General features: G+C 36.2%; 1 protein-coding gene across 1 annotated transcript; it reads right to left on the reverse strand.

Moving 5' to 3' along the window:
* Positions 1–727: 727 nt before the first annotated feature.
* On the reverse strand, positions 728–10,503 carry LOC143219350 (uncharacterized). The gene is made up of 4 exons (XM_076445353.1): positions 10,061–10,503; positions 9,831–9,980; positions 9,570–9,737; positions 728–9,487 (listed from the first exon to the last, which is right to left on the reverse strand). Exons 1-4 carry the CDS (start codon positions 10,193–10,195, stop codon positions 8,777–8,779), a joined length of 1,164 nt encoding a protein of 387 aa, XP_076301468.1. The 5' UTR covers positions 10,196–10,503; the 3' UTR covers positions 728–8,776.
* Between the last annotated feature and the right edge of the window lie 13,240 nt (positions 10,504–23,743).

Here is a 23,743-nt window from a genome sequence, read left to right on the forward strand (position 1 = left end):
CCTTCTCGCGCCGATAAACAATTAGAAGAGTTCAGTAGCTGTTAGATAGATTATTTAACCGTCAACGTCTACGCGACGACCATCGCAATTAATCGGACCACACTTTCTCGCCTTTCCTTTTTCTGCAGCTTGTCGGGAAATGAAAGATCTTGTGTGTGTGTGTGTGTGTGTGTGTGTGAGTGAGTGAGTGAGTGAGAGTGTGAGTGAGTGAGTGAGTGAGTGAGTGAGTGAGTGAGTGAGTGAGTGAGTGAGTGAGTGAGTGAGTGAGTGAGTGAGTGAGTGAGTGAGTGAGTGAGTGAGTGAGTGAGTGAGTGAGTGAGTGAGTGAGTGAGTGAGTGAGTGAGTGAGTGAGTGAGTGAGTGAGTGAGTGAGTGAGTGAGTGAGTGAGTGAGTGAGTGAGTGAGTGAGTGAGTGAGTGAGTGAGTGAGTGAGTGAGTGAGTGAGTGAGTGAGTGAGTGAGTGAGTGAGTGAGTGAGTGAGTGAGTGAGTGAGTGAGTGAGTGAGTGAGTGAGTGAGTGAGTGAGTGAGTGAGTGAGTGAGTGAGTGAGTGAGTGAGTGAGTGAGTGAGTGAGTGAGTGAGTGAGTGAGTGAGTGAGTGAGTGAGTGAGTGAGTGAGTGAGTGAGTGAGTGAGTGAGTGAGTGAGTGAGTGAGTGAGTGAGTGAGTGAGTGAGTGAGTGAGTGAGTGAGTGAGTGAGTGAGTGAGTGAGTGAGTGAGTGAGTGAGTGAGTGAGTGAGTGAGTGAGTGAGTGAGTGAGTGAGTGAGTGAGTGAGTGAGTGAGTGAGTGAGTGAGTGAGTGAGTGAGTGAGTGAGAGAGAGAGAGAGAGAGAGAGAGAGAGAGAGAGAGCACGATGCCACAAGGACGAAACGATGAGAGAGATAAGCGCTCGATATAGCGAAGAGGAAAGGGGACGACGACGCGCGCTCTGTCGTCGAAGAGAACGATGCCGAGACAAAAAAACGAAAAAAAAAGAAAGAAACGGGGGACGGTCGTTACCGAAGTGCCAGATTATAAAACAAATCTAGTTAAACAAAGAGAAAAAGAGATAAACATAAAAAACTCGATGATACTTTCGGGGTAGACGTGTAGCGCCGTAGCCTTTTCGCGAAACACTCACAAATACACGGACACACACGCGCGCACAGACACACACACACGCACACGTTCTTAGATGTAAAAGAAAAAAGCAAAGGAAGAGAAAACGGGAAATAATAGAGCAAAAAGATGGGAATCGTTACGTAAGACGTACCTTCGTAATCGAGATATTTTCAGAACCAACGTACAGTCGACGGAGGAGGTAGGGCTGATCGAGAAAAATATATTGTTACTATATTGGCTGAACACACAATCGAGATATTGTATATCGCGCGCAGCCGGTTCATATATTATTATAACATAACTCTTATAGTCGATGATACATAACGATGGTATTTTTTTGTCTCTTTCGCTACCGACGTGTAATAATATTCTAGTCGAGCCTCATCTCGAGGTGAGTGTAATTATTGTATAAATGTGATTAGGCATATATCTTAAGACTTGAACAAAAAGAAAAAGGAAAAAAAACAAAAACGACACCCGACGTTGTGATAATCTTGAATACAAATTGAAACTCGTACAATCTTTAATCCTCGATGTCAATTGGGGGTACACGCTCGACGAGTTCACGTGGACAGCTAATCGCGTAATTAGCCGAGGGACAGCTGCCGTGCAACTCTTTCGGATCGATGATCCTGCGGCGAACAACGCTCGTGGAATATTCACCCTCCCGTAATTATACTCTTCAGTTGGAACTGAAGCCTCTCGGGACATCCCCTAATCTTCTTCTTCTTCTTCTTCTTCTTCTTCATCCCTCTGTGGTCCTGTTTCTGAGAAACGCCATTTCACGCCCCTTTAGCCGTTATACCCCCGTAAAATCTCTCTCTTAATCTTTTCCCTTTCTCTCTCTCTCTCTCTCTCTCTCTCTCTCTCTCTCTCTCTCTCTCTCTCTCTCTCTTACTCGCTCGCGCGCGCGTTTCTAGAATGTTCTTCTCGTTAACATCTGTGATATACTTTAATCGTAGTGTACTTTCCTGTAAAACGGCTAAAAATAGTCAACATCGGAGATGTAGCGACAAGTTTCATGAAAACACGATGATACAAGTGAAACCGTTGAGATGTTTAAACGTAGAAAATGAGGGGAAAAAATGACGAGTATGAACACAATTAGAGGTGTAGCCGCCGACTTTTTAACGAAAACGATGGTGCGAGGTGACTCTGCGGGGGATGGATGTATACCGCGTGTTGGGTGAAAGTTCAGTACAACAAGTAGCGTACAAGAGTTGCGATGGAACTCGTTTATAGTTTTCAGAATACACGCGCGATAGGAGTCCCTTCTTCCCTTCATTCCGTTTTCTGCAAACAGTCTGCCAGTCCAACGAAATAGTGTACTAGATATTATTTAAAAAATGAAACTGCACAATGACGATACTTTTAATACAACAAATGAAACGACAATCTTATCGGGCATCAATGGAATAGTTATTCCATAAAAATAAAAAATGGTTATTTTCTATAAAATTTAGCAAATTTTACCGTTTCTTCGAGCGAGTTCTATCGTTCTCTCCACACACACAGTGTCTGTACTCGATTTACACCTGGGCTGTATGTATTATACGTATATGCGTATATTGTCGGTAGAAGAGGTATAATAAATTCCACAAGGAACGCTTAAGTGGCACACGAAGTGCTAACAATGTGGCTGCGAACGACTATAAATAATGTATTACAGGGCCTCCACAACGGGCCTACACTTGGGCTCTTAATCAACTACGATCGGATCGAAACTAACAAACATATCCGAGCCACTCCCTTAACACTGCTCTCTTAACACAAATCCTCTGAAAAATTGTATATATATGTAGAGTAGAGACTATTTTGAAATTGTTCTATCGCTGGAAAAATACTTTTGATTCTTCACATACATATTTCATTTCCCAAGTAACTGGAAAGCAAATAAATTACATCGAAACCTGAAGAAAACATGCAGTTACAACATAAGTTTGTTAACTTTGGGCTATCCTGTATATGTATTAGTTGGTTAATAATTACGTGAAAGAATGTAGGTATGTACATTGTGTGTGTGTACAAGTATACCTGTATGTACCATATACACCTAACAAGTTGTCGCGTGAACAGTTATAGGCTTATGCAGTTTTGTTCTGAAGGTAAATGGCTTTGAATGTTCCAGTGGCTTAGCTCCGATTGTAGTGCGCCAATGAATCGAATTTGGCCCTGGGATGTTAACTCCCCATATACAAACTACAAACGCTACGTACCTCTTCTATCGATGAGAAATACGTACGTACGGTGAGCGTGACTGGAAACTGTATAACGCGATGCCCCGTGAAAAAAAATACCATATTTCTTACATATTTTCACTATTTTCAGACTGAAATATTACTAAAAAAATTACTGAAAAGAATCAAATATGCATGAAATATTTGTCTATGTCTATAAACAAAGAATATTATACAATATAACATATGTACACCTATGTACGCACGAAAGAAGAAAGAAGAAATAAAAGTGATCGTATCGAAGTTACGGGATCTTGACTGAATTTGGATGTTAAAAATTAGTTTGACAGAAAATTTCTTAGAAATTGAAAAATTTCGTACCGCTGAAATTCAGAGATAACTAATGAAACATTCGAGTTGAAACATTCGAATGCGATATATTCTCCAAGCCCTCTAAGGTCCAAAGGAAAATGATCGTAATAAAGATCGCGGTACACAGTTTCGAGTAACCGTCGTCCTCGTGCAAGTATAATAGAGCTGTACTGTACATACATACACTTACGAATATTCTACATCTACATACATACTCTACACTTGGTGTGGTTTATTTTGATACTACCGTGTGCGGTAATATTTTGACGATTGTCGGAATAAATCCAACAACAACAAGAAGATGATAAAGAAAAGTAAGAACAAGTATATAAGTAAACAAATACATCTAAAGTGTCTAAAGTAAATATAAACTCTATATGCCTTCTACTACTAACGTTGACGAACGTTGACGAAATCTTTGCGCGGTGGTGGTGCCCGCGCTTCGGACGAACGATTTGCCGAAAACTCCTCTTCGTTGATTCGAAGCAATAGGCTGTTGAATATATTTAATCAGCGCTATGCGCTTCGTTATACGGATTACGGATCGGTTCGAAAGTTTCGCGAATCGAGAATATGGTCATAGGTCTATTCGCATAGAAATGCTGCTTCAGCTTGGAAATTTTTGCGAATTTTTATTGGAAAATTTTCCTCTAAAATTTGAACCAAGTCGTTCAAGCAGAAGTCTTTGAACTTGGCGTTAATTTTCTTTTTCATTGTCATACTTTCTTTTAAACGAATTCGTACACTTGAGTACACGAGTGTTTTTATATAGTGACTTATTTTTCATTGATTATTGGAAATTTTCATCCTGTAATAATCGCAGGGATGTCCGACTCGAAGCGATGCGACGCGACGCCCGGTCCAGGGCCCCGGGTCCTGAGCTGGTCGGTAACAGTTCCCTTTCCATATACGTCCGAGCTGGATTTCGATTCGTGACTCGTGATTCGTGACTGACTCTTTTAACCACCACGAGCACGAGTTGGGCATGCCTGCGCGTAATCGAAGCGATCTCGACGCAGACGGGGTTCACGGTTCACGCAGTGCCTCGTGCCTCGTGATCATGATCGATTGTACTCGAACGTTATAATATTGTATGAAAATATGTACGTACACTTTATAAACATATAAAATAAATCAATCAGTTTATTTACTATGTATATTTAATACCGTGATGCATATTATTCACATTTTGTAATGGTTCGGCTTGTTTGTTAAAAGGTGAGATCGTATCTATATGTATTTGATACCGTTTTAATGAAAAATTTCGAATATTTATTCCATTTATCCATGCCATTTATTATTGTATTGTACCGTGTATCGCGCACTGTTCGCAAGTCTTGTAGTCATTTAACAAAGAAATTTTCATCGAACGAAACTTTCGAACGATCCTCGTACGCGTTAATGTTAATCGTGATTGGCGTGTGTATTCCGCGCGGATCCGTTGACCGATCGCGAGAATCAATCGATATTCGCATCGCCATTCTGTTGCCATTTAGAAAATCGATGGACAGCTCTACACACCAGTGTAAAATATATTACATCGATCGCTGTTACTATACACCTAGATTCGTAGCAATAGTTTCTCCGTGTAACGCGCGTTAAATCGTTGATCGAGACAACTGTCGATCGACAATTTAACTTTTAACAGTGGCGGCATTTTATTATACATACGATCGATGACAAATGGTATTAACGAATAAGAAGTAAGAGCCGACGAATGATTTTCCATTGAAAATGTTTATATTCTTTAGTTTTTTCTCAGTTAATTATTCCTAGCGAAGTGACTACACGATATATGTTTACCATAATGAATTTCAAACAAGTCAAGTTCAGCGTTAACCGTTTTACATACACAGTTAACACTGTGAAAAATTCTTTTTGGTTTTGACTTTTGCGCAAAAGTAATCTATCGAAAATCTATATTTAAATAAATATGCAAAGTCGAGTCATCTCCAAAGAACTTTTAATTGGAAATTCGATTTTTTTTTATTCTATTGAACAATGCGATATTTGATTGATTTTCGTCTCGGTCGATCGATCGCTCTTCTTCGACTATATCGTGGACGGGGGGTTGGGGTTAAAGCTGTTAACTATATGAATAGTTGAAATTACTCTAATCGAAAGGTCTAAAGTCATGCCACGGTGGCACGCTCGAAACTCGGCTCCAAAAATATCATTCGTTCCGTATACCTTCAAACATGCCGCCGCGTCTTTAGTTCGCCGCTCATCGCCACGAAGCTTCAAACACACCGAATCTCAATCACACCGTGTCTCGCACTCTCTCTCTCTCATACATACACATTGCTCACATGATCACATCCTACAATAGTTTGCGATACAAATGTCTTTAGATTGAAACTATATAGCAAAACCATAAAAGAAAAAATACTAAAACCATTCTGGACTGCTTTAGACCTTTGAATCGGACAACCCCTGTATATATATATTCTAATCTAATACATAATATAATCGCGTGTACTACAGTAAGAATTTAAGAAGTGTCCGTGGCACCACGGCCGACTCTCGATAGCGTTAGACGACTGATCTCCGAATTATCGTAGTGTACTACATATATAGCCACGGGATGATCGTGTGTAATCGCGAGCGAGATTGTTCGCCGATCAGGTACACTGTGTATCATTAATGAGATCGAGAGTGGTGAAGGGGGAGGGGGGAGAAGGGGTTGGAAAATATTTAAAAAAGAGATGCAAAAGTGAGTACATAAAGGGTAGAGCGCAATCGCGTTAGCATAATCGCATAATCGAGCGGAGATCCTAATTAATTGGATTTATTCTATCCACAGGATGCTAAACGCGAACACAAGCAAAACATGTAAGAAACTAAACGATATACAATCACGCGTGTATATGTTATGGTAAATGTAATAAATTGGTGATTATGTATAATAACCGGTTATTATGCATAATCACCATAGCGGTGATTATATATATATATATATATATATATATATATATATATATATGTGTGTGTGTGTGTGTGTGTGTGTGTATAATAATAATAATAATAATAATAATAATAATAACCGGAAAACTTAGTGGTGATTATACATATATGTATAATAACCGCGGTTATTATGCATAATCGCCGTAACATATATATGTATACATACATATATGTATTTATAGCTGTGTATACGTGTGCACTCTCGATGGCAACGATACTTTATTTTGTTTGCGGAGACGTGGATCTTTTTAACTTGTAATAAATTATATATTATCTGGCTATATGTATCGAGTAAAGTTGACAGACGAGTTTCGAATCAATTCGATAAATATTCCAAGTAAAACCTGTTGTCCGAAAAATCGTGAGAGTTTAGAAAGACTTTAGTCTTGGTAAATATACATACTACAATTTAGTCCCGAAGGTCTTAAAAGTTTTCAAATTCTAAAAGTTTCGAAAGTATCGATGTTGTACGTAACTTACAATTATGGCTATTGCTCGTTCAACCTTAAGCATTAAGCCTGTTCGTTACAGGATCAGTTCTTGCGAACTTTCAAGATTTTCCGAGTTCGAGTTCGGTCCAAAATGGTTTGAAACTCTCTCTCTCTATATTTCTACAAAATCAATGCTTTCCTTTTCTTTTTTCTTCCTTCCACATGAAAATACGGTTCAATTGAATTTTTATAATTCAGTGTACCGTGAAAAAGGTCTAAACCAACAATTCAACATACCAAACGTTAACGTTAATTCTCTAAATTCGCTGTGTTTCGCTAAAGAGCGAAATGTATGTATGTCTGTTCGAAGAAATCAAAGATCCATAGTCCCATTGTAGTACACTGTACACTACACACGACACACATGCATATATCGTTGCCTGTAGGTGTACGCGCTTGTATAGTTACGTGACCATATAATGTACAAGAAACGTAATTAGAATTATAACGTGTTATTCAGTGTACTTGTTGCCGCGTGCCTCTCGAGTCTGTTCTTCGCCCCTGGAAGAGTCAGTACGTAGTCGTCTATTGGGAAAAATACCGAACAAAGCGTAAATAAAAAGAAACATAAAACAAGGAAGAAGAGAAGATAAATCACCCTGAGAAGAACTTGAGAGAAATAGAACAAGTGCTATTTCGAATTACAGCGTAAGTACGTGTTTCGAAAAAAAAAAGAAAAAACAACGCGTATGCAGTTTCGAGGGTTCCAGTCGAAATCAGTCAGATTATCAGAGCAGGGCGGGGAGGGAGAGGGACAGAGAAAGAATATAGGTGTATGTATGCCAATGTATGGTATGTAAATATGCATAATTTACGTGTGCACAAGAGTCCGAAAGAGTGAGACGGAGCACGACGATAGAGACGTAGAACAAGACTAAATAATATATATGTACAAATGTAATAAATTGAATGACGATTACGTTGAATCGAGACGTTGAGAGTATTTCTTTTTCCACTTGATAAATGCGCACCATTGGCAGGAATTAGCCAATTAGGAATACAATAACAATACTTTTTGCTTCTATAGGCGCTATGTAGGCGATCCTTGGAAAATCGCTGCCGCAGATTAGTCGATGGTCGAGTTCCTGCCAAGGCCACGAATCTTCTCGTCGTTTCCATGAAAACACGCGATACATACATGTGTATATGTATATATCTGTTTAATTTCTCTTGAATTCGGTTTTCGATCTACTCTGTATAGTAGTAGTAATATAGATTAAACAAGTATAATATACGCGATACATGTAAGTATAATATAATTATGTATATTACATATATTTGCATAAAAATACAAAATGTCTGATTATTTAAAAATGTTTAATTCTTTTAATATGCGGAAGATGAAAGCTTCGACTACGGGTAGAGCTACATTTTTAAATGTAATATTCTATTTATAATGGAAAAATTTACCTATAAATATGTAACATGTATTACATAAAAATTCGTTTTACTATTTTGTTAGCATCGGCTAAATTTGTAATATTGAAAAATTTTAGTACCGCTTTCTATGATTATACATGTAAAGCTACGCGTTAATTTAACAGTTTTCGGAATATTAATATATTCTATTTTGAACGATTCATTCGTATAAGCCATAAGCATAAGCGGTAAGCTTCGAGTAAATTCCGCGCGAATATTAAACGTAGATGTTCGATAACATTTGAGTAATTAAAACTATCCATCGTCATATAGTAAACTATGTAATAATTCTGGTGTCTCTGGTTGTTTCAAACAAAGAGACACTTTGTCCTGCAAGTTTGTAGAATATTTGCTTCGACCCAGTTGGTCGAGATCGCGGTCTAAAATTGTTTCAATTTCATCATCGATGTACAAAGGATTTTCATAAATTTTCGACACGTATGAACCGCTTTGTTCCGTAGAATTGATGGTCTCGTTTATCGTGTTTTGTAACTCGGTCTCCGACATATCGACCGTATTGTAACCGTTCAGTGTTGCAGGTACATCGCAATCAACTATCTGGTCGCTATATTGAATCTGGCCTCTCGGTTCGGTCAGAGAATTAGGCAGTCGATGATACTTGACTTGGTGCACTTTTAAATTACTAGTTTGCGAGAATGTTTTCATGCAGAAATCGCAATGATACGGTCTTTCGCCGGTATGACACCTTGAATGTCTTTGTAATTTATATTTCGTTACAAATTGTTTTCCACAGTCCGAACAAGCGAAACAACTGTTTTCTATATGCAAATTTTGGCTATCACCAGATTTTTCCGTGTCCATATGAAAGTTCATCATATGAGACTTTAGCGATACCTTATAACGAAACGATTGATGACAATTTGCACACTGAAATTGCTTTTTCCCTTGGTGCCTTTCTATATGTTTCATTAATATCTCCTGTTGATTAAACGACATTCTACAAATCTAAAAACATTATTGTAACATTAATGCAGCGGATCTTTGGCTTATTCGAGTTATAACAGAGAAATACCATTGTCTTACGAACATTGCAAACAAACGGTCGTTGTCCAGTATGAATTCGTTTGTGCCTGTTTAAATGCGCCTGACATCTAAAGCTCTTTGCACATATCGGACATACGCTCTTCCTCGGACCTTGCTTCCCTAAGGCATTTTTCGACGCCGTATCATTTTCTTTCAACTGACATAACATACTCTGAAAATGTAGTAAATGTAGTACTACAGTTCATGTTTTCAAGAAAAAATCAATCAATCTAATCAACAGATTATATTAATAATCATGAAATACCTCGGCAAAATCAATTTCCAAAGATGGAGCTGTCAGTTGCTTTTGTACATTTGCTACCATAATATAAAACTCGTCGAATGTACAAATCTTATGTTCGCAATCGATACAAACATATTTAGAAAATCTATCAGAATTTGAAATATCGATCACCTGTGTAAAGAAATCCGTTAAAATCACTAACGTTATGTATAATAGAAGCTTATCGTGTGCTATGCACCGGTGTAACGTACCTCCTTAGAGAAGTATTTGTTTACGATAGAAATTAAAACCGTTCCTTTAATCTTGTCTGTAAATAATTCTGTGCCTCGTAATTTTTCTTTGCCACAAAGACGGCATAGTTTTAAACTTGCGCTATGTAGCATCATCGTTATCAATTACTTTAGTCACCTAACAACTTTAATGAAATCAGAATCAAATTTTCTGCCAGGTCTTTCCGCGCACTGGTACCCACTGGTACTCGACAAAACTGACACAAGATAATTCTAGAGAAATGTAGAGGAACGCGTAATGTTAATCGACGATATAGATTCATCCATTCCGCAATATTCGGAATTTGGAACCAATAGTAAATACACAGTACACGATCAACGACATGGTAAGATGGTAAGGTTATGACCAGGAGGGGGTCACGTCAGAATGTCAGCCAGCGGCCAGGGGGTGCAACTCAGGGAGTGCAAGCTGTAATGGAAATATTTCAACCACTATGTTGCCCCCCCGGTTCATAGGCGGCGTTGGTGTCGCTGCAGTGTAGGAGCAAGCATAGCCATGGGCAACTATGATACATAGCTCGACCAGAGAGTATATGAGAGTGCTCACGCCCGGGTTTTGGCCGTGCCGCTTTTGTCTCCACATCATGTTTAGCCTGGAACAGCTCCTACATCATCTTTAGCATGGAACAGAACCTACATCATCTTTAGCAAGAAACAGAACCCACTTTACTGTTAGCACATCTGACGACATCTGTGACAATCTGTGTCGCTCGAATATTTCTCTTACGCCCTCTAGGATATATTCTGACTGGAGTGAGAAACAGGAGGCCACCAGAGGCCACCGACGGCATTTCGTCGGTGCAGAAAACACTGTATCGTGTTAGCAACGCGCCCGCGCGCTACACTCACCAACGTACCTTTACTATATCCGTGTGCGCTGCTTGTGCGCTTATGCCAGCCACAATCTATTTTTAGCACTTGCCATGTTGCCATGTTCTATTGCTTTACGGCGGAAGCGAAACTGAAATTCGGCTGTCGAGCCGTCGAGCGTATGAATCGCAATCTGGAGCTAGCATTCGAGTCCCCGTGCAGCGGGGATTTTTTTTTAATTTTTATTTTTCATTACTTTTTTAATTACATTTTTTAACCTTCCAAAAAATTAAAAATGTAAAAACTATGTTCAAAATATGTATTCATTTTAAATAGAAACGTTTTGTTACTGTCATAATTGCATTAATAAAAATTGGTATATGATCGAGAACAGGTTGATGGTATTTATTTGGACTGATTGGAGAATACGAAAATGCAGGAAGTATTTTTTAGTTTATGAAACAATTTGTAGATTTATTAGTTGTCAAACAAATAATAAAATAAATTGTATAATATATATAAATTGATTTTATACTAGCATACACAAGTTTATTTATTAAAAAATACAGTCATAACTATAATTATAATAGAATTTCATAAAATGTATATTGAGGTTATTGCAAACTCATCTTTTTTCGCAATGATGCTCTAATTTCATTGCTACTCTCGAATGTCCATTTCCTTCCGAGACAGTGGCGTTTCTAGCAGGTGTAAATAAAAAATGTTGATATAAAATGTATCATAATTAAACTACAATTATTCTAATAACGTGGAATGTAGTACATATTAAGTTTTAGTTACCCGGATTTTCTTCTTCGACGTTAAGCACTCTTTACTGCTTCTCGTAATTTACGTATATGCAACATTAGGGTGGACCTTATTTTTCGACCATGAAATTTTTTTGGTCCCGTAAACCAGAATTGTGACAAATGTTGAGAAAATGGTCTGGAAAAATTTTGGGGCCGTTTGAATAATGGGAAAATGAGTTTTTAATGGAAAATGGGAATTTTTTAAATCTTGACATAAATAGACGTTATGATATATCGTTGAATTTGTCTTTTTTCTCTTTAAGAATCCATATATAGCATAAACAGTTGTTGATAGAAAAAACATCCGTGACCTTGAAAACTTTAAATAATGACTTTGAAAAAATTTTTTTCCTTTGATACTATATCCACCTCCTTATATACTACAACTTTTGTTTGAAGAGTTTTTTCATATATACATAACTGGCAGAGATATTACATATAAATAAATTCATTAATACGCTCCAATCTACAAAAGAACAAGAAAGCGAGCTAATAAAAACGTGGTAAGAATAGTTCTAATATCGGAAAAAGAAGTTATTATGAATAATAAGTAGTCTGACTGAAACATGGACTGAAGGTGGTCAATGATACCGCTGAACGGGGCGTTAAACTAATGGAGGATCATAATAAAATTTTATCTAGAAACAAAGAGGAGAAATAATATATGTATACTATACAAACTGTGATGGAAAGCAGTATCCTGACGCCACAAAGCAGAATTTGTCAAAGGATTTGTAAATATTTTTTAATATAGCGAGAAACACCTGATCAATCCCTACATGATTAATTGCATTTTTAAGAGGCATTGAAGACAGCTTATTAACTGAGAGTTATTAAATTTTTCATTTTCCTCAGAGTCAGTAAGTTCTTTATTTTTCTCGGAGTCATTAAGTTTTCCATTTTTCTTGGAGTTATTAAATTTTTCATTTTCTTCAGTGTCGTCAAGTTTTTTCATAGAGTCATTGAAGTTTCCATTTTTCTTGGAGTCATTCAATTTTTCATTTTCTTCAGAGTCATTAAGTTCTTTATTTTTCTCGGAGTCATTAAGTTTTTCATTTTTCTTGGAGTCATTGAAAAGTCCCTCTTTGTCGTTTACGCGCTGTCGTTAAAAAAGTTCTGGTATGTTGCTAGTCTAAAAATATGATCAATGCTATTTTTCAGTTTCTCTAAAAAATCTGCATTTGTCTAATTTTTGCGTGTTTTTCAGTTTGTGTAATTAACATTTTGAACCAAAAAATCGGGAAAAAATCTCAAATATCAATTTCAATTAAATGCAGTTATATGATTAAATTAATGCAAGTAAATAGGAAAAATTGACCGAAAATTGAATGGCGCAACGGCTGTTTTAATAATTCGAAGGACTACCTCGTCCGGCTAGAACCTTCATTCCAAATTGTAATATTCCAATATTTCAGTATCATTTTAAATATTTCAAGTACTATTTAAAACTATTAATGAGTTTTAACAACAAAATATTTTAAATGAAAAACTAAATTTTGACAAATAAAATACGATTATAGCAAGCTTGCTATAAATGTCGAAAACTCGAGTCTGGCCAGAGACATTATTTTCAGGAAACACTATTCTATGATGACGAACGGAAAAAAGGGAAGTGAAGCTCGAGGGCTTCGGTTGCCGCGGAGTGGAGTGAAACATTGTAACATGATACGGGTCGGGTCGGGTATATCGATGTAAAATAACACAATATTTTTTAAGAATTATTATTTTATATTAAAACGTTTGTAGCTTATTGCAACGTTGACCGATTTTGACGAAATTTTCAGAATATGTTTAATTGACACATATCTATAAAACGTATTTTTTAAATTTTCAATGTAGGCCCATATAAAGATGTTGTAAAATGCAACTTTTAGTAAGTAAGTAAATACGTATTTATTTATTTATTTCAGCCTCGTGGCCCAGAAATTGGACTTGGATTATAATTCTCGAAGCCATTCATCCCTCTATTTATCCATTCATCCGTTCCTCCACCCATCCATCCATATCGCATGCCACATCAAATACCTTATTGTCTATGTTGATCTATCCCAATCCCAATGTCTCCCCGCTAATCCCGCCTCTCTCTTGATTATCTCTTGTGATTAATTCTTTCCTTTTTTCTCTATACTCCTAACCCATTCTACAATTTCTCCCACTCTTTTCTCCTGTACTATCTTTTCTATACTTATGTTAATTTTTTCTACCCCTTCACAGTCTTCTGCCAGGTGTTTTAGTTTCCCCAAGTGTCTCTCATTTTTTCTACAATTCCGATCAGTTGCTATTTTTGAAAAAATTATTTTCACATCCTGTACTAAACTAATTATTCTAGCTTCCCAAAAAGTTCAAATCGTATAGTACAATATTAAAGAAGTTATCATTTTTAGAGCGTCCGAAAATTTTTGCGAGTCACAGTATGTACATATATCGCACAGAACACAATTCTTCTTTCTATTAAATCGCATTTCTTAGGTCAAACAATTGCATTTTGTAATGTATAATAACATGTAATAATAATGTAAAATGTAATAACGTTAAAAATTACTTAATATACACCCGCGGTAAAATCAGTAAGTATAACTTTCGTCCTCACAGCAGAAACGTCGAAAAAATTTTGACAATGATGTCCCACAATAAAAAAAATCTGAAAAAACTTGACGACACTGCCTGCTGTAGTACTTTATCAAGGAACCAAACAGTAGAATAGCATGTTTTCATATTTTCTAGAAATCTGCATTTTTCCGATTTTTGGGGGTTTTTCATTGTTTACGACTACAGTTTGCAACCAAAAAATCTGAAGAAATTCTATAAAATGCGTCTTAGGATCCAAAATATGTAACATTTTTTTTAGAATTTTAGAACGTATTTGAGACCGGAAAATTGCGCTCGACTGTGCAACAGGCCTAACGGTTCTGGAGAACCGATTACACTGTCCAACACCAAATTTGTTTTCAATATACTGTTGGGTCCTTCTTATAGAGTTTTTTGCGCTGATTCCGAATCTGTCCTTAATTTTTCTCCTATACGCACAGTTTTTGAAAAACATGGCTTTGAAAAAAAACATATTTTTCAACTTTAAACAAATATTGTGGTTATTATAAAAGATATTGAATTGTTCTTTACAGCAAAAGATTCTGTAGACTTTCCCGAATACAGTGATATCCATATTAATACATTATGATTGTTTAAACATGTTTAAACAATGATTAAAGACGGAGAGACACTACTTTTGCACCAATTTTTGAGGATATTTTTCAATTTATCTCAAAAAATTAGGGTCCAGCGGAAAATCGAACTATACCACGCGATAGAGCAGACTTTTATCTTGAGAAACCACCCTTTCAAGTTTGTAACGTCGACGTTTTTTTCGAACCAGAAAACAAAATAACTAATATAGAATATTAGAATGTAATGGAGAAGCGTTTGAGCATCTTCTTCAATAAAGACATTTTTTGAAAATATCTCGAGATCTAATAATTTTTTGCCATGTGTACCCCAATCATTTTTTACGTAGAATGAACAGAAGAATCGATCTGTGTAAAAAACAATATGCATTTCTATATAAAGAAATGATGCAATTGTTAATTGCACATGCACTGCTGCATCCAAAAAAAGTTAAAGACCTACAGATGTAGTTTTCTTCGAACCATTTATCTTTCTCCTTTTGCATTTTTTTGTAAATGCAATAATAACCGAGTTATGACTTGTAACAATTGCGTGAATCACCCTGTATACTTAAAATTTAAAAAATACGTTTTATAGATTTGTGTCAATTAAACATATTCTGAAAATTTCAGGGTAACCCTAAAGTTATTCTTCTAAATTTTCGTAGAAAAAATTGGTTTTCAATTTGGTTTAATTAATAATAACTGTGCCTAAAAATATGAAAAAAATTGGAGACAGTATTGATGACAGTAAGTATTTCATCATTAAATTAATTTCCAAGATGGTGGCTTTTAAACTTCGATATAAAATCTGTGTTTCTTCGAAATCTTCCGGCTTTTCTATTTTTTAAAACTAGAGTTTGCAACAAAGGCTCGGGAAAAATTAAAATACTTCTATGAATATAATTTATATTATTAGAGATTTGTATATTAGTTACATATTTGATATAAAACAATATAAACTGTATGTCCTAATCCTGGCCAATGATGATGTACGATCTGATCCAGTCTAAAGATGATGTAGGATCTGTTCTAGGCTAAAGATGATGTAGGATCTGATCCAGGCTAAAGATGATGTAGGATCTGATCCAGGCTAAAGATGATGTAGGATCTGTTCTAGGCTAAAGATGATGTAGGATCTTGTCCATGCTAAAGATGATGTAGGATCTTGTCCATGCTAAAGATGATGTAGGAGCTGATCCAGGCTAAGTACTAGACTAGGGGGCAGCACTATATGGGCACGGCCAAAACCCGGGCGTGAGCACTCTCATATACTCTCTGGCTCGACTACTTGGTAAGGAGAGGAGGAAAAAGGAAGGAGGCGTTTCGTCCCAGGCCCGCCAGAGGACTCATCAGTAAGGCTGACTGGCGGACCTTAAATTGCCTTAGACGTGGGGATAGTGATGGGCACCATCGACTAAAAACTATCGACTAAATCGATAGTATTCAACTACTATTTTCATTCGACTGATTTTTTAAAACTATCGACTGAATTTAGTAGTGGTGGGGTTACTATTTTCAGTCGACTGTTTACACGTCGCCATCTTGAAATTTCAAATGTCAGTGTCAGACGATGAAACGACTAGGTTAGAAATACATAATTATGACAGGACGTGCAAATATGCAAGTAATGAAATATGTAATAGATATTTCAATACTTTAATTCATATTGGATGTTAAAATCTTATTGCTATTTATGCAATATAAACTATATATGTGATATAAATAAATTGTGTACATTTATATTTATAACGTAGTGTATGAATTTATTATTAAATAAAGACAAAATCATTCAATCACGAAATTTAATATCTCTGTACTGTCCCATACTGTCCTACTATTCATTTAACTAGCGAACATCGAGAATAAGAGTAAATACGAGAATAACCTGTAAACGACTGAAAACTATCGACTAAAGTCAGTTACTGAATCAGTCGCTTAAACTATCGAGCTATTGGTTGAATTTTAACGGCGGATGTTTTGAATAAATTTTATAAGATTTACTATCAAATACATTCACTCATTAGCGATATCGAATTATTAAAAATTATAAAAAAATTATTTCTATTATTATTAATTATTTAATTATTGTCTGGTATATTTACCCCAATTTACTCTTACTGTGCCTATAATAGTAAGTGAGCACTGCAGTACAATGCTGTAAGAGTGAGTGAGAAATGAGATCTATACGTAGGCATAGACTATAGCCCGCAATCTAGACGTATAACCACTAAAACGAAATTTCAGTCGACTAAAAACTATCGACTAAATATTCGATAGTATGTAGTAACTAAATAGTAATTAGTCGATAGTTGAATTTAGTCGATAATGCCCATCACTACGTGGGGATGTCGGAAGGCGATTGAGGACGGTATATATGCTAATCGTTGAGGAACGAGTACTTGCGGGAAAGGCCTAGTCGAGTGCCTGTCCCTCTTGTGGCGCATGTCTGAAGTTCGGCCTCCACACGTCGTGTAGTCCCTACATACTCCCCCCCTAATGAGGGTATCGAATGATAGGTTTTTGTGTGAGAAGGCGTGTTGCTCGGGATGTGTATGAATCACCGATGGCGAGGTGGTCAGCGCATGTATCACGATGGCGAGTCGGTCAGCGAATGTATCACGATGGCGAGTCGGTCAGCGCATGTATCACGATGGCGAGTCGGTCAGCGCATGTATCACGATGGCGAGTCGGTCAGCGCATGTATCACGATGGCGAGTCGGTCAGCCGCTCGAGCCATCGGGGTTGTGGCGAGCCAGTGCTCAAGCCCGCCGAGCAATGCCAACTTGATTGACGTGTGTGGTAGTTTCCTCTGGTAGTTTCCAGTAGTTTCCTCTGGGCTCCGTGTCGTCTGACTCCAATCAGAGAGAAGGTTGCGTGTTCGAACGTCGGGGTCACCATTGTAGGAGCTAGCATAGCCATGGGCAACTATGATACATAGCTCGACTACTTGGGATGGAGAGGAGGAAAAAGGAAGGAGGCGTTTCGTCCCAGGCCCGCCAGAAGACTCATCAGTAAGGCTGACTGGCGGACCTTGCCTTAGACGTGGGGATGTCGGAAGGCGATTGAGGACGGTATATATGCTAATCGTTGAGGAACGAGTACTTGCGGGAAAGGCCTAGTCGAGTGCCTGTCCCTCTTGTGGCGCATGTCTGAAGTTCGGCCTCCACACGTCGTGTAGTCCTACAGCAGTTTTTGCGTGCGTATGCCTATCGCCCAGAAGCTATACGCAGAGAGCAGAGAGTATATGAGAGTGCTCACGCCCGGGTTTTGGCCGTGCCCATATAGTGCTGCCCCCTAGTCTAGTACTTAGCCTGGATCAGCTCCTACATCATCTTTAGCATGGACAAGATCCTACATCATCTTTAGCATGGACAAGATCCTACATCATCTTTAGCCTAGAACAGATCCTACATCATCTTTAGCCTGGATCAGATCCTACATCATCTTTAGCCTGGATCAGATCCTACATCATCTTTAGCCTAGAACAGATCCTACATCATCTTTAGCCTGGATCAGATCCTACATCATCTTTAGACTGGATCAGATCGTACATCATCATTGGTCAGGATTAGGACATACAGTTTATATTGTTTTATATCAAATATGTAACTAATATACAAATCTCTAATAATATAAATTATATTCATAGAAGTATTTTAATTTTTCCCGAGCCTTTGTTGCAAACTCTAGTTTTAAAAAATAGAAAAGCCGGAAGATTTCGAAGAAACACAGATTTTATATCGAAGTTTAAAAGCCACCATCTTGGAAATTAATTTAATGATGAAATACTTACTGTCATCAATACTGTCTCCAATTTTTTTCATATTTTTAGGCACAGTTATTATTAATTAAACCAAATTGAAAACCAATTTTTTCTACGAAAATTTAGAAGAATAACTTTAGGGTTACCCTGAAATTTTCAGAATATGTTTAATTGACACAAATCTATAAAACGTATTTTTTAAATTTTAAGTATACAGGGTGATTCACGCAATTGTTACAAGTCATAACTCGGTTATTATTGCATTTACAAAAAAATGCAAAAGGAGAAAGATAAATGGTTCGAAGAAAACTACATCTGTAGGTCTTTAACTTTTTTTGGATGCAGCAGTGCATGTGCAATTAACAATTGCATCATTTCTTTATATAGAAATGCATATTGTTTTTTACACAGATCGATTCTTCTGTTCATTCTACGTAAAAAATGATTGGGGTACACATGGCAAAAAATTATTAGATCTCGAGATATTTTCAAAAAATGTCTTTATTGAAGAAGATGCTCAAACGCTTCTCCATTACATTCTAATATTCTATATTAGTTATTTTGTTTTCTGGTTCGAAAAAAACGTCGACGTTACAAACTTGAAAGGGTGGTTTCTCAAGATAAAAGTCTGCTCTATCGCGTGGTATAGTTCGATTTTCCGCTGGACCCTAATTTTTTGAGATAAATTGAAAAATATCCTCAAAAATTGGTGCAAAAGTAGTGTCTCTCCGTCTTTAATCATTGTTTAAACATGTTTAAACAATCATAATGTATTAATATGGATATCACTGTATTCGGGAAAGTCTACAGAATCTTTTGCTGTAAAGAACAATTCAATATCTTTTATAATAACCACAATATTTGTTTAATGTTGAAAAATATGTTTTTTTTCAAAGCCATGTTTTTCAAAAACTGTGCGTATAGGAGAAAAATTAAGGACAGATTCGGAATCAGCGCAAAAAACTCTATAAGAAGGACCCAACAGTATATTGAAAACAAATTTGGTGTTGGACAGTGTAATCGGTTCTCCAGAACCGTTAGGCCTGTTGCACAGTCGAGCGCAATTTTCCGGTCTCAAATACGTTCTAAAATTCTAAAAAAAATGTTACATATTTTGGATCCTAAGACGCATTTTATAGAATTTTTTCAGATTTTTTGGTTTCAAACTGTAGTCGTAAACAATGAAAAACCCCCAAAAATCGGAAAAATGCAGATTTCTAGAAAATATGAAAATATGCTATTCTACTGTTTGGTTCCTTGATAAAGTACTACAGCAGGCAGTGTCGTCAAGTTTTTTCAGATTTTTTTTATTGTGGGACATCATTGTCAAAATTTTTTCGACGTTTCTGCTGTGAGGACGAAAGTTATACTTACTGATTTTACCGCGGGTGTATATTAAGTAATTTTTAACGTTATTACATTTTACATTATTATTACATGTTATTATACATTACAAAATGCAATTGTTTGACCTAAGAAATGCGATTTAATAGAAAGAAGAATTGTGTTCTGTGCGATATATGTACATACTGTGACTCGCAAAAATTTTCGGACGCTCTAAAAATGATAACTTCTTTAATATTGTACTATACGATTTGAACTTTTTGGGAAGCTAGAACAATTAGTTTAGTACAGGATGTGAAAATAATTTTTTCAAAAATAGCAACTGATCGGAATTGTAGAAAAAATGAGAGACACTTGGGGAAACTAAAACACCTGGCAGAAGACTGTGAAGGGGTAGAAAAAATTAACATAAGAATAGAAAAGATAGTACAGGAGAAAAGAGTGGGAGAAATTGTAGAATGGGTTAGGAGTATAGAGAAAAAAGGAAAGAATTAATCACAAGAGATAATCAAGAGAGAGGCGGGATTAGCGGGGAGACATTGGGATTGGGATAGATCAACATAGACAATAAGGTATTTGATGTGGCATGCGATATGGATGGATGGGTGGAGGAACGGATGAATGGATAAATAGAGGGATGAATGGCTTCGAGAATTATAATCCAAGTCCAATTTCTGGGCCACGAGGCTGAAATAAATAAATAAATACGTATTTACTTACTTACTAAAAGTTGCATTTTACAACATCTTTATATGGGCCTACATTGAAAATTTAAAAAATACGTTTTATAGATATGTGTCAATTAAACATATTCTGAAAATTTCGTCAAAATCGGTCAACGTTGCAATAAGCTACAAACGTTTTAATATAAAATAATAATTCTTAAAAAATATTGTGTTATTTTACATCGATATACCCGACCCGACCCGTATCATGTTACAATGTTTCACTCCACTCCGCGGCAACCGAAGCCCTCGAGCTTCACTTCCCTTTTTTCCGTTCGTCATCATAGACTAGTGTTTCCTGAAAATAATGTCTCTGGCCAGACTCGAGTTTTCGACATTTATAGCAAGCTTGCTATAATCGTATTTTATTTGTCAAAATTTAGTTTTTCATTTAAAATATTTTGTTGTTAAAACTCATTAATAGTTTTAAATAGTACTTGAAATATTTAAAATGATACTGAAATATTGGAATATTACAATTTGGAATGAAGGTTCTAGCCGGACGAGGTAGTCCTTCGAATGATTAAAACAGCCGTTGCGCCATTCAATTTTCGGTCAATTTTTCCTATTTACTTGCATTAATTTAATCATATAACTGCATTTAATTGAAATTGATATTTGAGATTTTTTCCCGATTTTTTGGTTCAAAATGTTAATTACACAAACTGAAAAACACGCAAAAATTAGACAAATGCAGATTTTTTAGAGAAACTGAAAAATAGCATTGATCATATTTTTAGACTAGCAACATACCAGAACTTTTTTAACGACAGCGCGTAAACGACAAAGAGGGACTTTTCAATGACTCCAAGAAAAATGAAAAACTTAATGACTCCGAGAAAAATAAAGAACTTAATGACTCTGAAGAAAATGAAAAATTGAATGACTCCAAGAAAAATGGAAACTTCAATGACTCTATGAAAAAACTTGACGACACTGAAGAAAATGAAAAATTTAATAACTCCAAGAAAAATGGAAAACTTAATGACTCCGAGAAAAATAAAGAACTTACTGACTCTGAGGAAAATGAAAAATTTAATAACTCTCAGTTAATAAGCTGTCTTCAATGCCTCTTAAAAATGCAATTAATCATGTAGGGATTGATCAGGTGTTTCTCGCTATATTAAAAAATATTTACAAATCCTTTGACAAATTCTGCTTTGTGGCGTCAGGATACTGCTTTCCATCACAGTTTGTATAGTATACATATATTATTTCTCCTCTTTGTTTCTAGATAAAATTTTATTATGATCCTCCATTAGTTTAACGCCCCGTTCAGCGGTATCATTGACCACCTTCAGTCCATGTTTCAGTCAGACTACTTATTATTCATAATAACTTCTTTTTCCGATATTAGAACTATTCTTACCACGTTTTTATTAGCTCGCTTTCTTGTTCTTTTGTAGATTGGAGCGTATTAATGAATTTATTTATATGTAATATCTCTGCCAGTTATGTATATATGAAAAAACTCTTCAAACAAAAGTTGTAGTATATAAGGAGGTGGATATAGTATCAAAGGAAAAAAATTTTTTCAAAGTCATTATTTAAAGTTTTCAAGGTCACGGATGTTTTTTCTATCAACAACTGTTTATGCTATATATGGATTCTTAAAGAGAAAAAAGACAAATTCAACGATATATCATAACGTCTATTTATGTCAAGATTTAAAAAATTCCCATTTTCCATTAAAAACTCATTTTCCCATTATTCAAACGGCCCCAAAATTTTTCCAGACCATTTTCTCAACATTTGTCACAATTCTGGTTTACGGGACCAAAAAAATTTCATGGTCGAAAAATAAGGTCCACCCTAATGTTGCATATACGTAAATTACGAGAAGCAGTAAAGAGTGCTTAACGTCGAAGAAGAAAATCCGGGTAACTAAAACTTAATATGTACTACATTCCACGTTATTAGAATAATTGTAGTTTAATTATGATACATTTTATATCAACATTTTTTATTTACACCTGCTAGAAACGCCACTGTCTCGGAAGGAAATGGACATTCGAGAGAAGCAATGAAATTAGAGCATCATTGCGAAAAAAGATGAGTTTGCAATAACCTCAATATACATTTTATGAAATTCTATTATAATTATAGTTATGACTGTATTTTTTAATAAATAAACTTGTGTATGCTAGTATAAAATCAATTTATATATATTATACAATTTATTTTATTATTTGTTTGACAACTAATAAATCTACAAATTGTTTCATAAACTAAAAAATACTTCCTGCATTTTCGTATTCTCCAATCAGTCCAAATAAATACCATCAACCTGTTCTCGATCATATACCAATTTTTATTAATGCAATTATGACAGTAACAAAACGTTTCTATTTAAAATGAATACATATTTTGAACATAGTTTTTACATTTTTAATTTTTTGGAAGGTTAAAAAATGTAATTAAAAAAGTAACGAAAAATAAAAATTAAAAAAAAATCCCCGCTGCACGGGGACTCGAATGCTAGCTCCAGATTGCGATTCATACGCTCGACGGCTCGACAGCCGAATTTCAGTTTCGCTTCCGCCGTAAAGCAATAGAACATGGCAACATGGCAAGTGCTAAAAATAGATTGTGGCTGGCATAAGCGCACAAGCAGCGCACACGGATTTAGTAAAGGTACGTTGGTGAGTGTAGCGCGCGGGCGCGTTGCTAACACGATACAGTGTTTTCTGCACCGACCCTGATAGCACAACGGACTCCACGGGGAGTGACGAAAACGATTACAGGTAGACTCCACCTGGAACCAGTCCACGCGGAATGCAGCTTTCTGCAGTCCAGCTGGAACGCCACTCTATCCTGGATTCCGCTTCCCCGCAAGATGGCAGCACGGTCGCACTGATTAATGCGGCGAATGCCGTTATACAGGGCAGCGCCGTCGGTAAGGGCAGATCGCTCTAATGTGGCAGATGTCGATAAAGTAAATTTCTATTGTACAAATATGTAGCAGTTTTCCTTTTTACCGACAATACTGATTTTGAATGAATATTCAGTCACATGCAAGGAGAGAAAAC

This window comes from Lasioglossum baleicum, unplaced genomic scaffold, assembly GCF_051020765.1.
Source record: "Lasioglossum baleicum unplaced genomic scaffold, iyLasBale1 scaffold0025, whole genome shotgun sequence".
NCBI classification, from domain to species: Eukaryota; Metazoa; Arthropoda; class Insecta; order Hymenoptera; family Halictidae; genus Lasioglossum; species Lasioglossum baleicum.